Here is a 12,726-nt window from a genome sequence, read left to right as displayed (position 1 = left end):
TCATTCCTACTACAACCGTCCATCTTCACACTCGTGTTCAAGATGCAGTTCTTCAAGGTCACCGTCATTGCCTGCGTGGCTGCTGTCGGCATGGTGAGTTCATCCCTCTCTCTCGCTCCCTATCAAATATTTATTTGTACACAAAACCTCTCCATCCCTCCAGAGGGATTGGCGAGTTTTCACCTTACATTTAAACACCGCGCCGCTTCTATTTTTGATGTCGGCTTTTCTTTTGTTGTGTTGTGTTTCCCACTGTTTATGCAAACCAGCTTCACCACGCTTGTAAGAATGGCAGTTGCTGACCACTAGGATTACTCCAGGCTGCCGTCGACAACATCGAGGAGGACTGCGGTTGCAGTGTTACCGTCACTCAGACTGTCACTGGCACTCCCCCGGTCCCTATGGCCAGTCCAGCAGCTCCAGTGTCACCACGACTACCGTCACCCCTGGAGTCGGCTCGACTACTCCTACCTATGGAGCCAGCTCGCTGACCGGCACCGCTCAAACCCCCACGCCCACTGCTGTCACTGGTTCCGAGACCAGCGGCACCACTGGCACTGCTGCTACTGGTACCGACTCTACCGCTACCGGTGGCACCGAGACCGGTACTGGCACCACTGAGACCTCTCCTCCGGCCTCGTCGAGCCCCTCGGCACCTCCCTCTTCTGCCGCCGCTGCTCACCCCGCTGGAATCATGGGCATCGCCGCCGCTATCGGTGCTGCCGTTCTCATCGCCAACCTCTAAGCGGTGGAATGGTTTGGTACGACATACTTCGGCTCTCACTTGGTTGTCACTGCGTTGTGGATATCGAGAGGAGGGTGCGAGGAACTACCTAATGCGTTGATTTCTCTGGTTACATGGCTATGGCACTGGTGAAACTATCATGAAGAGACGAGGTTGGGGATCCGAAATGGCGTTGTTGCTATGCGGTTGCCACATCACGAATGATGCCATGGCGAACATTGCATGGCCGGTATGGATCACATTGGACTTGAGAGTTTCTTATAGGACGGAAACAGGCCTCAGGTAGTAGCCCTAATAATGCATCACTCGTCACTGGGTATTGTCTATGTGTACACTATTTGTCCTCACTGTGCGTGTCTGATAACGTTGTGTCTGGTGATAATCCAGCAGCTTCCTGGGTACTTTGGGCTGCGCCGGGGTGTATTGGGCATTGGCTTCCTACTCATCTCCTTCCATATAACGAGGCATCCAATAACCCAACCAGGTGAATCATTGTACGAGACTCGACCATGTTTCCAGCCGTTATTTAATACGATAATACTTATCCATGTTACAATTTGGCCTTCATCTTCGCCGCTGTCGCTGTCGGTGCCGCACTATTGATGCGTGTGCCCTCGTCATCCTGCTCCTCTACCATCAGATCCGGTAGTTGCTTTGGCATGATTCGCCGCGGCGACGTGCCCGGCACCAAGGCGTACTGTGAGAAATCCATCACGCTGCCGCCGAGCTCGGAGCGCAGAAAGTCCTCGTCGAGGGCCAGGATGCCGTTGACCGAGGCCGCAGGCGCGCGAAGGACGGCCAGGACGGCGTCGCTGAAGATGGTGGGCTTGCGCAGGTCCCGCGCCGTGGCGGGGTCGGTCTGCTGCAGTTTTTGGGTGGCGGCGGACTCGATGGCCTGGTTTTTATATTTGTTGGTAAGTATTACATTCACCTTTAACTGAGGCTTGGGTCAAGAGGTTTGGTCGTGGGGTCGGGGAAGACCTTGTCTTCATTGTTTATATGGTATACAAGGGCAATTGGGCGATGACGAAGGAGATGGGACTTACGACGGCGGGCCAGAGGCTGGTGATGGCCATGTTCTTGAGGCCCTGGCGTTCAAAGTCCATGGCGAGACCTGTGGTCAGGACGCTCATGCCTACTTTTCCCTGAGCGGCATGTCATGTTAGTTTGCTGGTAGCGAAACGTTATCTTTCCCTCTACCTCTCCCTCAGTCTGGGCGTCGTACGTACCATTGCATATCCCGTCTTGCCCCGAAAGAACCGGCTGTAGATGGGCGGGCTGACCACGACGATGCGTCCCCGTCCCCCACCCTCCGCACCGTTCTTCTTGAGCGGCGGCAGCGCGGCCTGGACGGCGCCGTACAGGCCCTCGACGTTGACCTGCTGCATGAGCCGAAACCGCTTGACGGGCGTGTCCTCGACCGACGCCCACCACACGGCGCCCGCGTTGTAGACGAGCGCGTCGAGGCGGCCGTAGACTTGCAGGGTCCGGGCCACGAGCGCCTCGATCGAGGCCAAGTCGCGCACGTCTACGGGGATGGCCGTGGCTTCGCCGCCGGACTCGCGGATTTCACGTGCTACTGTCGTGATGGTGGAGGCTGAGGAGTTGGGGTCTGGGGGAAAGGAGTGGGGGTTGAGGGGACAATAGTTGCAGTGTTATTCTTGCTTCTGCTGTTATTGTCTGTCGTGGACTTTGCTGCCACGACGACTACCCATGCGTTGACGGTGTTAGTTGAGCCGGACCTTCTGCGCCGTCTTGGGAGGGCCTGCTTACCGGCATACCCGTTCTTGGCTAGGTCTATGGCGATCTGCCGGCCGATACCTCTCGAGGCTCCCTGCGACGCAAGCTACGGGTCAGTAGAGTCGACTGTGTAAGAAGTTGCTGGGTAGGTAGGCTGGGATGACTTACAACCACAAGTGCCACTTTCTGCGTACCCATTATATCCTTGTATCCTTGTTACCGTCGAACTTTCGTGTCGCGACTTCACAGAATAAAGAACAAAAGGACTGGCGGCATCTGGATGGGTGTTGGCTGCTAAGAGGAAGTCACATCATATATCTATCTACATTCGAATGTGCCGTGTGTTGCACTCGGCCGCGTTGTTGTCCATTCTGTCGTTGTGATCAGTAATCGAGCGTCAAGATGACTCTCGGAGTCCCGTCCGAGTAAAGTGGAAACGAGCCGAGGCAAATGCAACCTTGCGGCCGGCTAGTAAGATAGTCACTCCAAACTCGCCCAATGTACTTTCTTCAACTCTGTACAGAGCCTCACATCTCCAAATTGTGCTGATTTCCATGACAGCCGAGAAGCGGCATCAATTTCCACAACAAATGGCCTGGCGATCATCTATGCCGAGAGTATTTGTGCAGCTACGTATGTCACTGGGGATAGCATACATGTGGTCATTCGACACCACAAAATCACATTTGATACACTCTTGTTTGTGGCTTGAATTTCGTTTCGTTATGAAAGGAGGCGCACTTACCAGCACCCTGTATGTGTTGCTTTAGCGACACAGCCTCTGGTCCTGTTGGAATTCCACCGAGCAGGATGCCGTCCTGGTCGTAACAGATTGTAAGGTAGTTTGAAATAATCCCTTGATGAGACATATTTTTCCCTTTGCCTAGATGGCATCAAATTGAACGCTTTTGAAACCCGCTCCCAATTGAATAGTTTTGACGCGATAGAAAAATCAGTCCTTGAGGAGCTTGACCAGCTCGGTAACAATGGCGTCACCCGTCTCCTTGGTACCAGCCGAGCCGCCGAGGTCCTTGGTCCGGATACCGCCATCCACGACATTCTTGACGGCCTGCTCAATGGCCGAAGCCTCCTGAGGCAAGCCAAGCGAGTACCGGCACATCATGGCAACGGACAAGATGGTGCCAATGGGGTTCACAATACCCTGACCGGAGATATCGGGGGCAGAGCCTGGAATTAACAGACGATTAGTTGACGGGACAAACATTGGGTAGCGATATAGCAAGGGATGGGGAGAAGATTGTTAAATGACGTAGGCCCAAAACTTACCGTGAATGGGCTCGTAGATGCCATTGCACCGGCTCTTGCCATCGGGAATGCCGCTCAGGCTGGCACTGGGCGACAGACCGATGCTGCCGGGAATAGCGCTGGCCTCGTCGCTGATGATGTCGCCAAACAGGTTGCTGGTGACGACGATGCCGTTGAGCGAGCGGGGGTTCTTGACCATGAGCAGGGCCGCGCTGTCGATGAGCTGGTGGTTGACGGTGAGCTGGGGGAACTCCTTGGCCATGACGTCAGTGACGGTCTTGCGCCAGAGGCGGCTCGTGGCCATGACGTTGGCCTTGTCGAGGGACCAGACGGGCGCCGGGGGTCGCGGGCGAGGGCGAGGTGGGCGGCGAGGCGGGTCACGCGCTCGACCTCGGCGCGCGAGTAGGGCTCCGTGTCCATGGCCTTGCCGTCACCGTCGTCCTCCTTGCGGTCGCCAAAGTAGATGCCGCCCGTCAGCTCGCGCACAATGGTGAAGTCGGTGCCGCGGCAGACGTCGGCCTTGAGGGGGCGAGTAGTCCACCAGCGCGTCCGACGCGAAGCTGCACGGCCGCAAGTTACCGTACGTGCCCATCTCCTTGCGCAGACGCAGGAGACCCTGCTCCGGACGCACGGCGCCGGTGCCCCATTTGGGACCGCCGATGGCGCCCAGCAGGACGGCATCGGCGTTCTTGGCGGCGGTGAGAGCCTCATCCGTCAGGGGCGAGCCAGTTGCGTCAATAGAGCACTGGGGGTTCGGTTAGCATCGGCACAAATCGGCACAAGGATGGGGGCGCTATCATGTCATGATGGAGGGGTTTATAAAAGAGAGAAGGAAATAATACGTACACCTCCCAGAAGATGATCTTGCAAGTTGAACTTGCCAGCTGATGGGCTATGCGACTCGAGAGCCTTGAGGACCTGCGGGGAAGAGGGATATTAGGACTTGACCAAGCGCATCGTGTCGGGCGTCGGGTTGTTTGCGTCTCTTACCTTGACAGCTTCGGCTACGACCTGGTTGTTTGTTTGCTGTGTTAGTGTGGCCCGACCAGTGAAAATACAGCAGCGACAATGACGAGTGCGTTCTCGCTCACCTCTGGACCGCAGTGGTCGCCACCGAAGACTACAATGTTGTGCGTCGCCATGGTTTTGGAATTGACACCTTCGGAAGCCTCTGGAGCGAATTGGAATGTCTTGAGCAGGTCTACCGAGTCGGAAAGTGCAGAGAAATAATAATATAGGTTTGGGACAGGAACCGTAGCTTGAAGCTTCCTGCTCAAGTTAAGCCGGAGCTGGAGCTGCTACCGAAATTCGGAGCACAAAATGTGCCCCACGATCGGTTTTGGGATGCGAATCAACCCCACGTTGCCGACTATCGGATGGGCAGCTGGTGCTGGTTGATTCAACTCAGTTCAATGGATACATCACATCATGATGTCCTCGAAGCAAGCACCAGCCTCATTGTTTGGTTTTGCGTGCCATTGATGGAACGCATTCATATATATGACTTCATGTTACTTTACCGTAAGACTAATCCTGCTTGTTTCGGCTTGTCGTATTGCTTGCTATTGCGGGGTGGACGGATGACCGGCCATGGACGCTTTACACTCTTCCATGAAACGACAGCGGCCGAACTGAGGAGTAACAACGGAACCCGCGTCCATCAACTGTCGTTTCATGCTACTCGGGCAGTCAAGACAAACACCTTGCATGTATGTAAGTATCTACATAGAACCTTACTAGTCATGTCTTTCCCTAAAGAATCAAACCTTCGTTTCTACTGCACTCCTCGACTACATGTATGTAATGAGGTGGCGGCATGGGAAACCTTCATCACAAGATCCGCTGACACTGACAAGCGTTTGACACAATACGCAAAAGTTGCCCAATGAAATAATCCAAGATGCTTCGTATATCATTTCTCATTGACATGTATCATTATCAGTTAGCAGATTAGGTAGATGGGGTATCATATGTTGGTCGCAGTGCCCTCTAGTCCCGTAGTTGCCCATCCAAATAATAAATCCGGGCTGTTTAAATGCGTCTACAAGCAGATACCATGTAGGCTGGAAATAAGACTTCGTGGCAGTTCCCCCCATCGTGAGCTTTCGTAAGGTGGTAATATTCGGGCCAACGTCAACGTCGGCATCACCTAAACGACCTAAATGACTTGTGAGCCAGCGGCGACGTGAGCGAGACCCGGCCCGGCGCCCCAGTGCCTTGGTTGCCCGTCTCGCGCGCACGAGCAACACCCCGGGCATTAGGCGTGTTGGCACAAAAACCGCAGATATAGACACTAGGCATCGTTCTGCGGGATATATTGATGCACTTTCCATGAAGCCACATGTCGCAAGACTCGCTGTATTCTGTTAGCCTTGTTGATCACCGATGAAGCGGTTGGTCGCTGGGAAAGATTTGAGGACGTACCATTGCACCATAAAGCCGTCACTGTTGGGCAGGCTTTCGGTACTTTTGCAGAGGCATCGAACTGTGCGGCCACAGCCGGACGACGGCGTAGGGAGGCTGACCTCACTAAGTGAAGCTCGAGAAAACGAGGAAGAGGCACTGTGAGACACACTCGACGAGACGCGCTGGCCCTTCTTCATCGAGGCACGCTTTTGTCGTGTTTCGAGGACTTTACGGAGCTCACTGGCAGCGTCACCTTGGCGCCCTTCAGGCTCGTTCAGCACCGTCTCTGCCTCACTTTCTCCGTCGTTCTGGGGTGGGGTGGGCTCGTTGTTGTATATACCCAGGCTACTGGCACTCCTTTCGCTGAAGCTTCGTTGAGATGTGTGGAAGGGATGCACAGTCGAGGGCTTCTTTGGGTCTGGAAGTGCAAACGAAGTATTTCGGCTTGGGATAATAATCGGTTCGTCGTCAGTCGAGGAATCGCTGTCTTCAGATGATGCCCAGCTGTTGCGACCGATCCTGGTAGGGTGATGCTGCTTCCTTATGGCTCTGGGCGTACTGTCCTCATCATCGTCGTTACCGTCGACTATCAAGGTCGTCTCGGCGCGAGCACGGCCCCGAGAATCTATAGTAAACTTGACCGAAGTCCTGGTCTTGGAAACCGGGCTTTCGGGGATTGAGCATAGACTTGATAGTCTGTGGGGGTTCTTTAGCGGAGAGGCCCTCCCATTTGACCGCGAGTTTCTGGATTCGGGGCCGGCCTCCTTCTGAGGCACTGGTCGAATGGCAGGCGCCAGAACAGGAAGGGCTGCACTTTTGCTGGCCGGCTTCTTTCCCCGGTTCTCACTAAAGCTCCGTGACAAACCAGCTCGGGCCCCTGATTTACCTGCTGGCCTTATAGCCCGCTTTCCTGCTGCGGATGCTTCTTTGGTGCTTGCGGGCCGTCTTATAATTGCTTGGGGTTGCAATTCCGTCGGAGACTGCAGAGGCTGTGGTTGCATTGGCGGCTGAAGCAGCGGCATCTGGGACATCGGGTCGAACGTCGCAGGGTCTATACTGGAAGGCGGCGGCCCGGAGAATAGAAGACCAGGATCTACGCCGCCATTGTGGCCTACAATGCCGAACGGATCATCCGCTGTCCCGGTGAAAGACGTACCGAGCATGTTGGTGTCTTGGTCGTTAGCAGTATGGCTTTGCGCCGCAGGCTTTGGCGCCAGAGCCCGTTCCTTCTTTTGCGGTTGACCGTTTGTTGGGTTCTGGGTCTGGGTCTGGGTGTGGTTCTGCGGTGGAGCAATTCCAGAATCCTGGAACATCTCGTTTGCCCGGCCCCAATCGTCCGAGTTCATAGGACGGTGCAGACTTGTTTGGAACATGTCGGCGCCGGACGCCGAGAGGTCGAAGTCCATGCCACTCATGCTCGGGTCCGCTTCCCAGAATAGACGGGAGTCTGCGTAGAGAGGGCCGTGGCCGGCGCAGACAACGGGTACCCAAACATATCGGTCGGCGTGGTGGCGAAGTTGGGCATGTTGTTGTGGTGTGGTGTGCCGGCCACAAAGTCGTACCCATATCCTTGATCATTCTGCATCTTGTCCGTTTGCAACTTGGGAGCAAGCCTTCTTTCCCCCTTCCGCCTGGACGGCGGCGGGGTTGCTGTCTGAGCCTGTGTTTCTTGTGAGGCCCCACCCAGCCGAACCTTCTTATACGAAGGCTCTTGGGGATCGGACGACTGCTCGTTGTCTATGCGGCCGTGTCCGATTGCCAGGGGCCCGGGGAGGATTGCAGCCGCCTGGCGGGGTCGACGGGCGGTAAAGAGAGGCTCGGGTTCGGAGAAAAGTGATTGACATGGGATGCTATTTCGACGGCGAGATCATCGGCAGAGAGCGGCCTCTTGTGGCCTGCAACCTGGTGGTAGGGAGGAGTCGTGACCGAGAAGTCGATAAATGGAGCCTGTGCACCTCCTCTCAGGCTGCCGGGCGTGGCATTGAAGACCGGGTAGTCTTGGGCGAAGAGAGGGGTCCAATTCGATGACGACGAAACTTCGAAGGAAGGCTGGCTGGTCTTGGGTGTTTCAAAGACCGGACTTGGGGAAAATGACAGTCGTCGGCGTTTGTTTCGGACTGGGAGGGTGAGCGTTTGGATTACCAAAGCTGTGTGCCCAAAAGTGTGTGTGTTAGCACTAACAACTACTTACGTACTGAGGAGTAAGAAAAGAGAGGCTGGAAACGGAGCCAGGGAGTGTCTTGCCTGGGCCTGGACGGGTCTCCACTCATAGCAAGACTTATCAGACGACTCAACAAGAATATGCTGACAAGCTCATAGCACACACACCACGATTCGACGGAATTGGATTTCGACCCCGTAATCTTCGGCTTCCCAGATTCCCAAGATACTTTGTCGCAGATTGCAAAGCCCTGAATGTGCGAAAGTGGCGGGTGGCAGGTGGGGTGGTTGGTGGTGGTGTGTGTGATAGGCCGCGAGACAGTTGATAGACACAGTAGTAGGGATGGGAAAGACACCTTAAAGACAGGCTGGTGTTATATAAGTAAGTGGGATGGGTAGTCCAAGATGGTGTCCAAAAAAGGCCAGAGATAGCCGTTGTCCTTTACGATACGGGATTCTGCGATTCATACAAAGCCTGCCCGGCGCGCGAAAGAGAGAGAGAGGGAGAAAAATAAGAGAGCGAGTGTGAGGGCCGTATGTCTGTCCCGTATCTGTATATGGTCAATCAAATTCGTGAAGCGCCCGAAGAAAAAACGAGGGACTGGTGGTGGGAGTTAATATTTGATCAGATACACTGGAATGGAACTCAAACGTCAGTTAGCGGTTCCTGCCATCCATCGGATAGTACAATCAAGCCCTTACAGGAGGCGCAAATGCTAACCGGGCCAATTCAGAAAAAAGGAAAAATCATCCGATCACATTAGGTCCCTAACGTAATAGCTTGTTTTCCCCCTAATCGCCTTTCTTTTTTCCAACAAGAGCCGCTTCAAGCAGCAGCAGCCCTTGTGTCGTCAGAAGGCCGGCGCCCAGCAGCCAATGGCTGTTAGTCGCGAGGGAAAGACAAACGTTAACGTCGGACGGTTGCGAGTGCTAAGGATGTCTTCCGGTAGCTCTTCCCTCTGGAGTCTGGCCCCGCCAATGCCTCTGGATCCCCACGGAAAAGGTTGGGGTTTGCAGTGCAGAGCTGATCGGCTGCAGGGAAGGCGAAGAATCAATATGGACAAGGCGCTGCTGTGGTGCTGTTGCTTTTGCTTTTCTCCTTCTTCGCAGAGGAGGGGTAGGCGTACACAAAATTAGGAATTATTAGCTCGACGATGGCTGGGTTTGACATATACTTGCTTCGGGAAGAGCAGAAAAAGAGGGGGAGGAGGAAGAGGAAGAAGGGAAATCAAGTCAAGAGCTGCATAAGGCTGCAAGACAGAGACAGACAGGGCAGGCTCTTCAGATAAACGGGAGACACATGTCAACCAAAGCTGGACAGGCGGCGCGTAGAGGTGAGATCAATTAACAATTACCCCATGCAATGCAATGCAATTCGGTCTTCACTGCAGCAGCAGCATTGGGCAAAAGATACAAGGTAGGTACGGATCCGTATCTGGTCTTTGGTATCTACATACTTACTTACACATATACATATAGCCAGCTTGATTATACTGCCCCCAGCACGCAAGGGTAGGTAGGTACTCTAACGCCGAACCGGGCACGTGAGCCCCCCTGCCAACGGCCTGTTTGCCCAACTTCCAAGGCAGTCGAGCTCATGAGAGAGAGAGAGAGAGAGAAAAATTGAAGTTGCTGTTAGCAACAAAAAGAATTCTTTCATCCTAGAAAATCCGCCGGCATCGCCAGCGCCGTTTTTTTTATGGTGTGCCTACATCATACAAGGTATACCGCCGGCACTGTGAAGTGCGGGCCTCGATGGTCAACTGCTAGCACGTTCAGCCGTTAACCTAGCAGCCAGCAGTGGGAACAGCTCCATTCAACTACCAAGCGGACGGGTGGGTGGAAGCTGCTGCTACGCTTACATTCCGCTTGCAGAGAGGGTCTCTGCCAGGCCGTTGCTGTAGGAGAGAGGGGGTAGAACACGGCTGCAGCAGCAAATGAAAAGAGCCGATCAATCCACAGGCAATGGGCCTCTGGTTCTTCCGGTGGTGTGGTGACATGATGACCGGCCTTATCCACGCTAATCAGCTCTCGCCGAATCTGCCACTGCATATATGTCACATTGTAACAAAGTGAGGAAAAGGCGAGATTCTCTCATATTATCAGTGGTCTCAGGCGGAAACCCAATGCAATGACTCAAATCGACGTACGATGGCCCACTGATCCAGGAACAAGGTGGACTAGAACTAGATGCTGCCAGCTAATGTAAGGTCGTCGCTCTAGTCTCCCCTCAACTCCTCTGGTATCCAGTGAGAGATCACGGTTGGGTAAAACACCACACCGAATCCCGAGAATCCGGGAACGACTAACATCATAGCGGATCAGAATCTAGAGGGCTCTCTTCTGGCCGAGGCAAAAGTTGATCTTGGCCACTGGAAGAATTGGAGAGTGGGCGAGTGCGGAATAGTATTTTACCTTTTCTTGGTTATTGTATATAGGATCACGCATAGTGCATAGCGTCTGGAATAGGTGACTGGAGTATAGATGTTAATGACAACATACCTACAACATGTACGTACCTAAAGGCATGATGCCTTCGATAGACAGCCCCTTTTAACGAACAACCACGATGACGTTAGGTTGGAGAGCGGTAATTCTACTGGCACAGGCTGTCTTGAATCTTGACGTTCTTTTCCAGCGAATCGGGGCTGCGCCAATCGCTAGTTGGCTGCACCATCCGATGGAGGCTATGCAGGAGGAGCTGTGTGGAAGAAGAACACTTCCAATCAAGTATCTGATCCAAGCGAGTCGATGAACTGTACCTTGCCTCCAGCTGCAGCCGCCTACATAAAGCTGGAGCTGATCCCTCGCACTCGCTCGCTTGGGGCCGTTTTCGCGCCAGTCACTTAAGTCCTGCGTCCTGCGTCCTGCGTCCTGCGTCCTGCGTCCTTCATGCATGCGGCGGTTTTTCCCTTTCTCTGTGTTTTTTATTCTGCCTCAACAAGCGCTGGTCTGCTGCGAGCGAGTGGCTCTCGCCCGCTTCCATGCGCTCAATCTTCTCCGGCAGACCAGACGAGGAGCCACTTTCTGACGATGCATGTAGCAAAGCAGTGCTTGCGTTACCTATTACTGTCTACCACTAACATACTGCTGCTGCTGCTGCTATGGAACCCGCGATCTTCTACTTACTTACGCAATACGACATGACTCAACGCCCAGCTAGGGCGGCATATCGCAATCTCCAAGATGGCTCAGAGTTGCACCATTTCTCCCTCTTTAACTTTTTGTCTTGAGCAATATGCTGCACGCACCATACGATAAACATGTATGTTATCAGACATACATGCATCCTGATCCTTCCAGACGCTGGCCAATGACTAGATATACGAGGAGGCAAACGACGCCTTCGAATGTTCACCACCAACCTTGGTCTTGGGGGTGTGCAGGTTTGGACACACGCGCCTTGGAAGCTTGATCAGGTCGTTCGTTCGCATTCAATCGCCGAATCTAACATTGGCAAACGCATGTAGGTACGCACATGAGGTATGTATGTAGGCGCATGGAAAACGTGCAAACTACAATATAAGTCGAGCTGCTGAAGCGCCGCATACATGCGATGCACTTTTACTGCCCCTAGTGCGGGCGGCTTTTCTGTTCTGTACCCCCCTCAAATGGTGACATCCAATGCATCGATTCCAGACCGATGCGAATGCCGTCCGTCCATGTAACGCAACGTCGTCGCCGGCGCCCCAGAGGGATGGTGACGTCGATTAGGATGGGCCCTCATGTTGCTGTATGTATTTGCTTCTGGGGTACCTCTCCATGTCGGCCTGCAGCCGCCCCCTGCAGCAGCGGTCGCTCAGCCGTGTGCGTGGTCTTTGGTGCCTGACGGCTATTTGCATGCAATACAAGCGCATCCTGGGTCAATCTAATTTCGGATGTTCTTCCCTGGTAGCCCATCCAGGCTTGCACCGCCGTGCCCGGGGCGCACGAGATATCTTTTTTTTTTTTTTCAAAAATGGCCGCGCTGTCTTGGATCTTCAAACTGACCGCCTTTACTGGTTGAAAGCCCGGGTGCGTGCCAGAAGAAAGCAGCAACAGCAGCCGCCGCTTCAGTTTGGGCTTCCATGTTCAAACAGGCGGCAGAAGAGGAAGGAGGGCCATAGATGACGAGTACATGGGCGTTCCAAAAGGGGGTAAGAAGGGATCAATCAATTGGTTGAGAATGGGGTTGACGGGTTGGATCGATTGGCTGTTGATTTTCCAATTGGCAGAGGTCATTGGCCACTGGAAAGCCGCAGCATGGATGGATGCAACTGTGCTTACAGCATTACAGCATTGGTCGTCTTTTTTTCCCCATCCGAGCTTGCCCATTGGTTCGGTCCGTGTCCAGGGAGCCACTTGCAACGTTCCCCAAGGGGTTCTATTAAACCTCCCGCATTCCTCTTCACTTGCCGCCGCTTGGTTCC

At 54.0% G+C, this 12,726-nt stretch overlaps 5 protein-coding genes across 5 annotated transcripts; 1 reads left to right on the top strand and 4 right to left on the bottom strand.

Moving 5' to 3' along the window:
* Window positions 1–42: 42 nt before the first annotated feature.
* Window positions 43–745, top strand: PG997_003664 (uncharacterized protein; the record flags this gene model as incomplete). The annotated part of the gene is given in 3 exon segments (XM_066807979.1): window positions 43–93; window positions 321–395; window positions 410–745. The coding sequence occupies 3 exon segments, from the start codon at window positions 43–45 to the stop codon at window positions 743–745; spliced, it is 462 nt and encodes a 153-aa protein (XP_066671597.1).
* Window positions 746–1,295: 550 nt separating this feature from the next.
* On the bottom strand, window positions 1,296–2,683 carry PG997_003663 (short chain dehydrogenase; the record flags this gene model as incomplete). The annotated part of the gene is made up of 5 exons (XM_066807978.1): window positions 1,296–1,676; window positions 1,792–1,890; window positions 1,975–2,342; window positions 2,519–2,579; window positions 2,654–2,683. 5 exons carry the CDS (start codon window positions 2,681–2,683, stop codon window positions 1,296–1,298), a joined length of 939 nt encoding a protein of 312 aa, XP_066671596.1.
* Window positions 2,684–3,437: 754 nt separating this feature from the next.
* On the bottom strand, window positions 3,438–4,893 carry PG997_003662 (3-isopropylmalate dehydrogenase; the record flags this gene model as incomplete). The annotated part of the gene is made up of 6 exons (XM_066807977.1): window positions 3,438–3,673; window positions 3,773–4,174; window positions 4,238–4,496; window positions 4,598–4,669; window positions 4,742–4,762; window positions 4,810–4,893. 6 exons carry the CDS (start codon window positions 4,891–4,893, stop codon window positions 3,438–3,440), a joined length of 1,074 nt encoding a protein of 357 aa, XP_066671595.1.
* Window positions 4,894–6,117: 1,224 nt separating this feature from the next.
* PG997_003661 (PHD finger domain-containingprotein) lies at window positions 6,118–7,572 on the bottom strand (the record flags this gene model as incomplete). Its single annotated transcript, XM_066807976.1, has 1 exon — window positions 6,118–7,572. One exon carries the CDS (start codon window positions 7,570–7,572, stop codon window positions 6,118–6,120), a length of 1,455 nt encoding a protein of 484 aa, XP_066671594.1.
* A 322-nt stretch (window positions 7,573–7,894) lies between these two features.
* PG997_003660 (PHD-finger domain-containing protein) lies at window positions 7,895–8,427 on the bottom strand (the record flags this gene model as incomplete). The annotated part of the gene is made up of 2 exons (XM_066807975.1): window positions 7,895–8,304; window positions 8,349–8,427. 2 exons carry the CDS (start codon window positions 8,425–8,427, stop codon window positions 7,895–7,897), a joined length of 489 nt encoding a protein of 162 aa, XP_066671593.1.
* Between the last annotated feature and the right edge of the window lie 4,299 nt (window positions 8,428–12,726).

The sequence above is a fragment of the Apiospora hydei genome (assembly GCF_038363865.1).
Source record: "Apiospora hydei strain CBS 114990 chromosome Unknown utg000004l_segment0_segment0, whole genome shotgun sequence".
NCBI lineage: Eukaryota > Fungi > Ascomycota > Sordariomycetes > Amphisphaeriales > Apiosporaceae > Apiospora > Apiospora hydei.
This window is presented reverse-complemented; position numbering and strand designations above follow the sequence as displayed.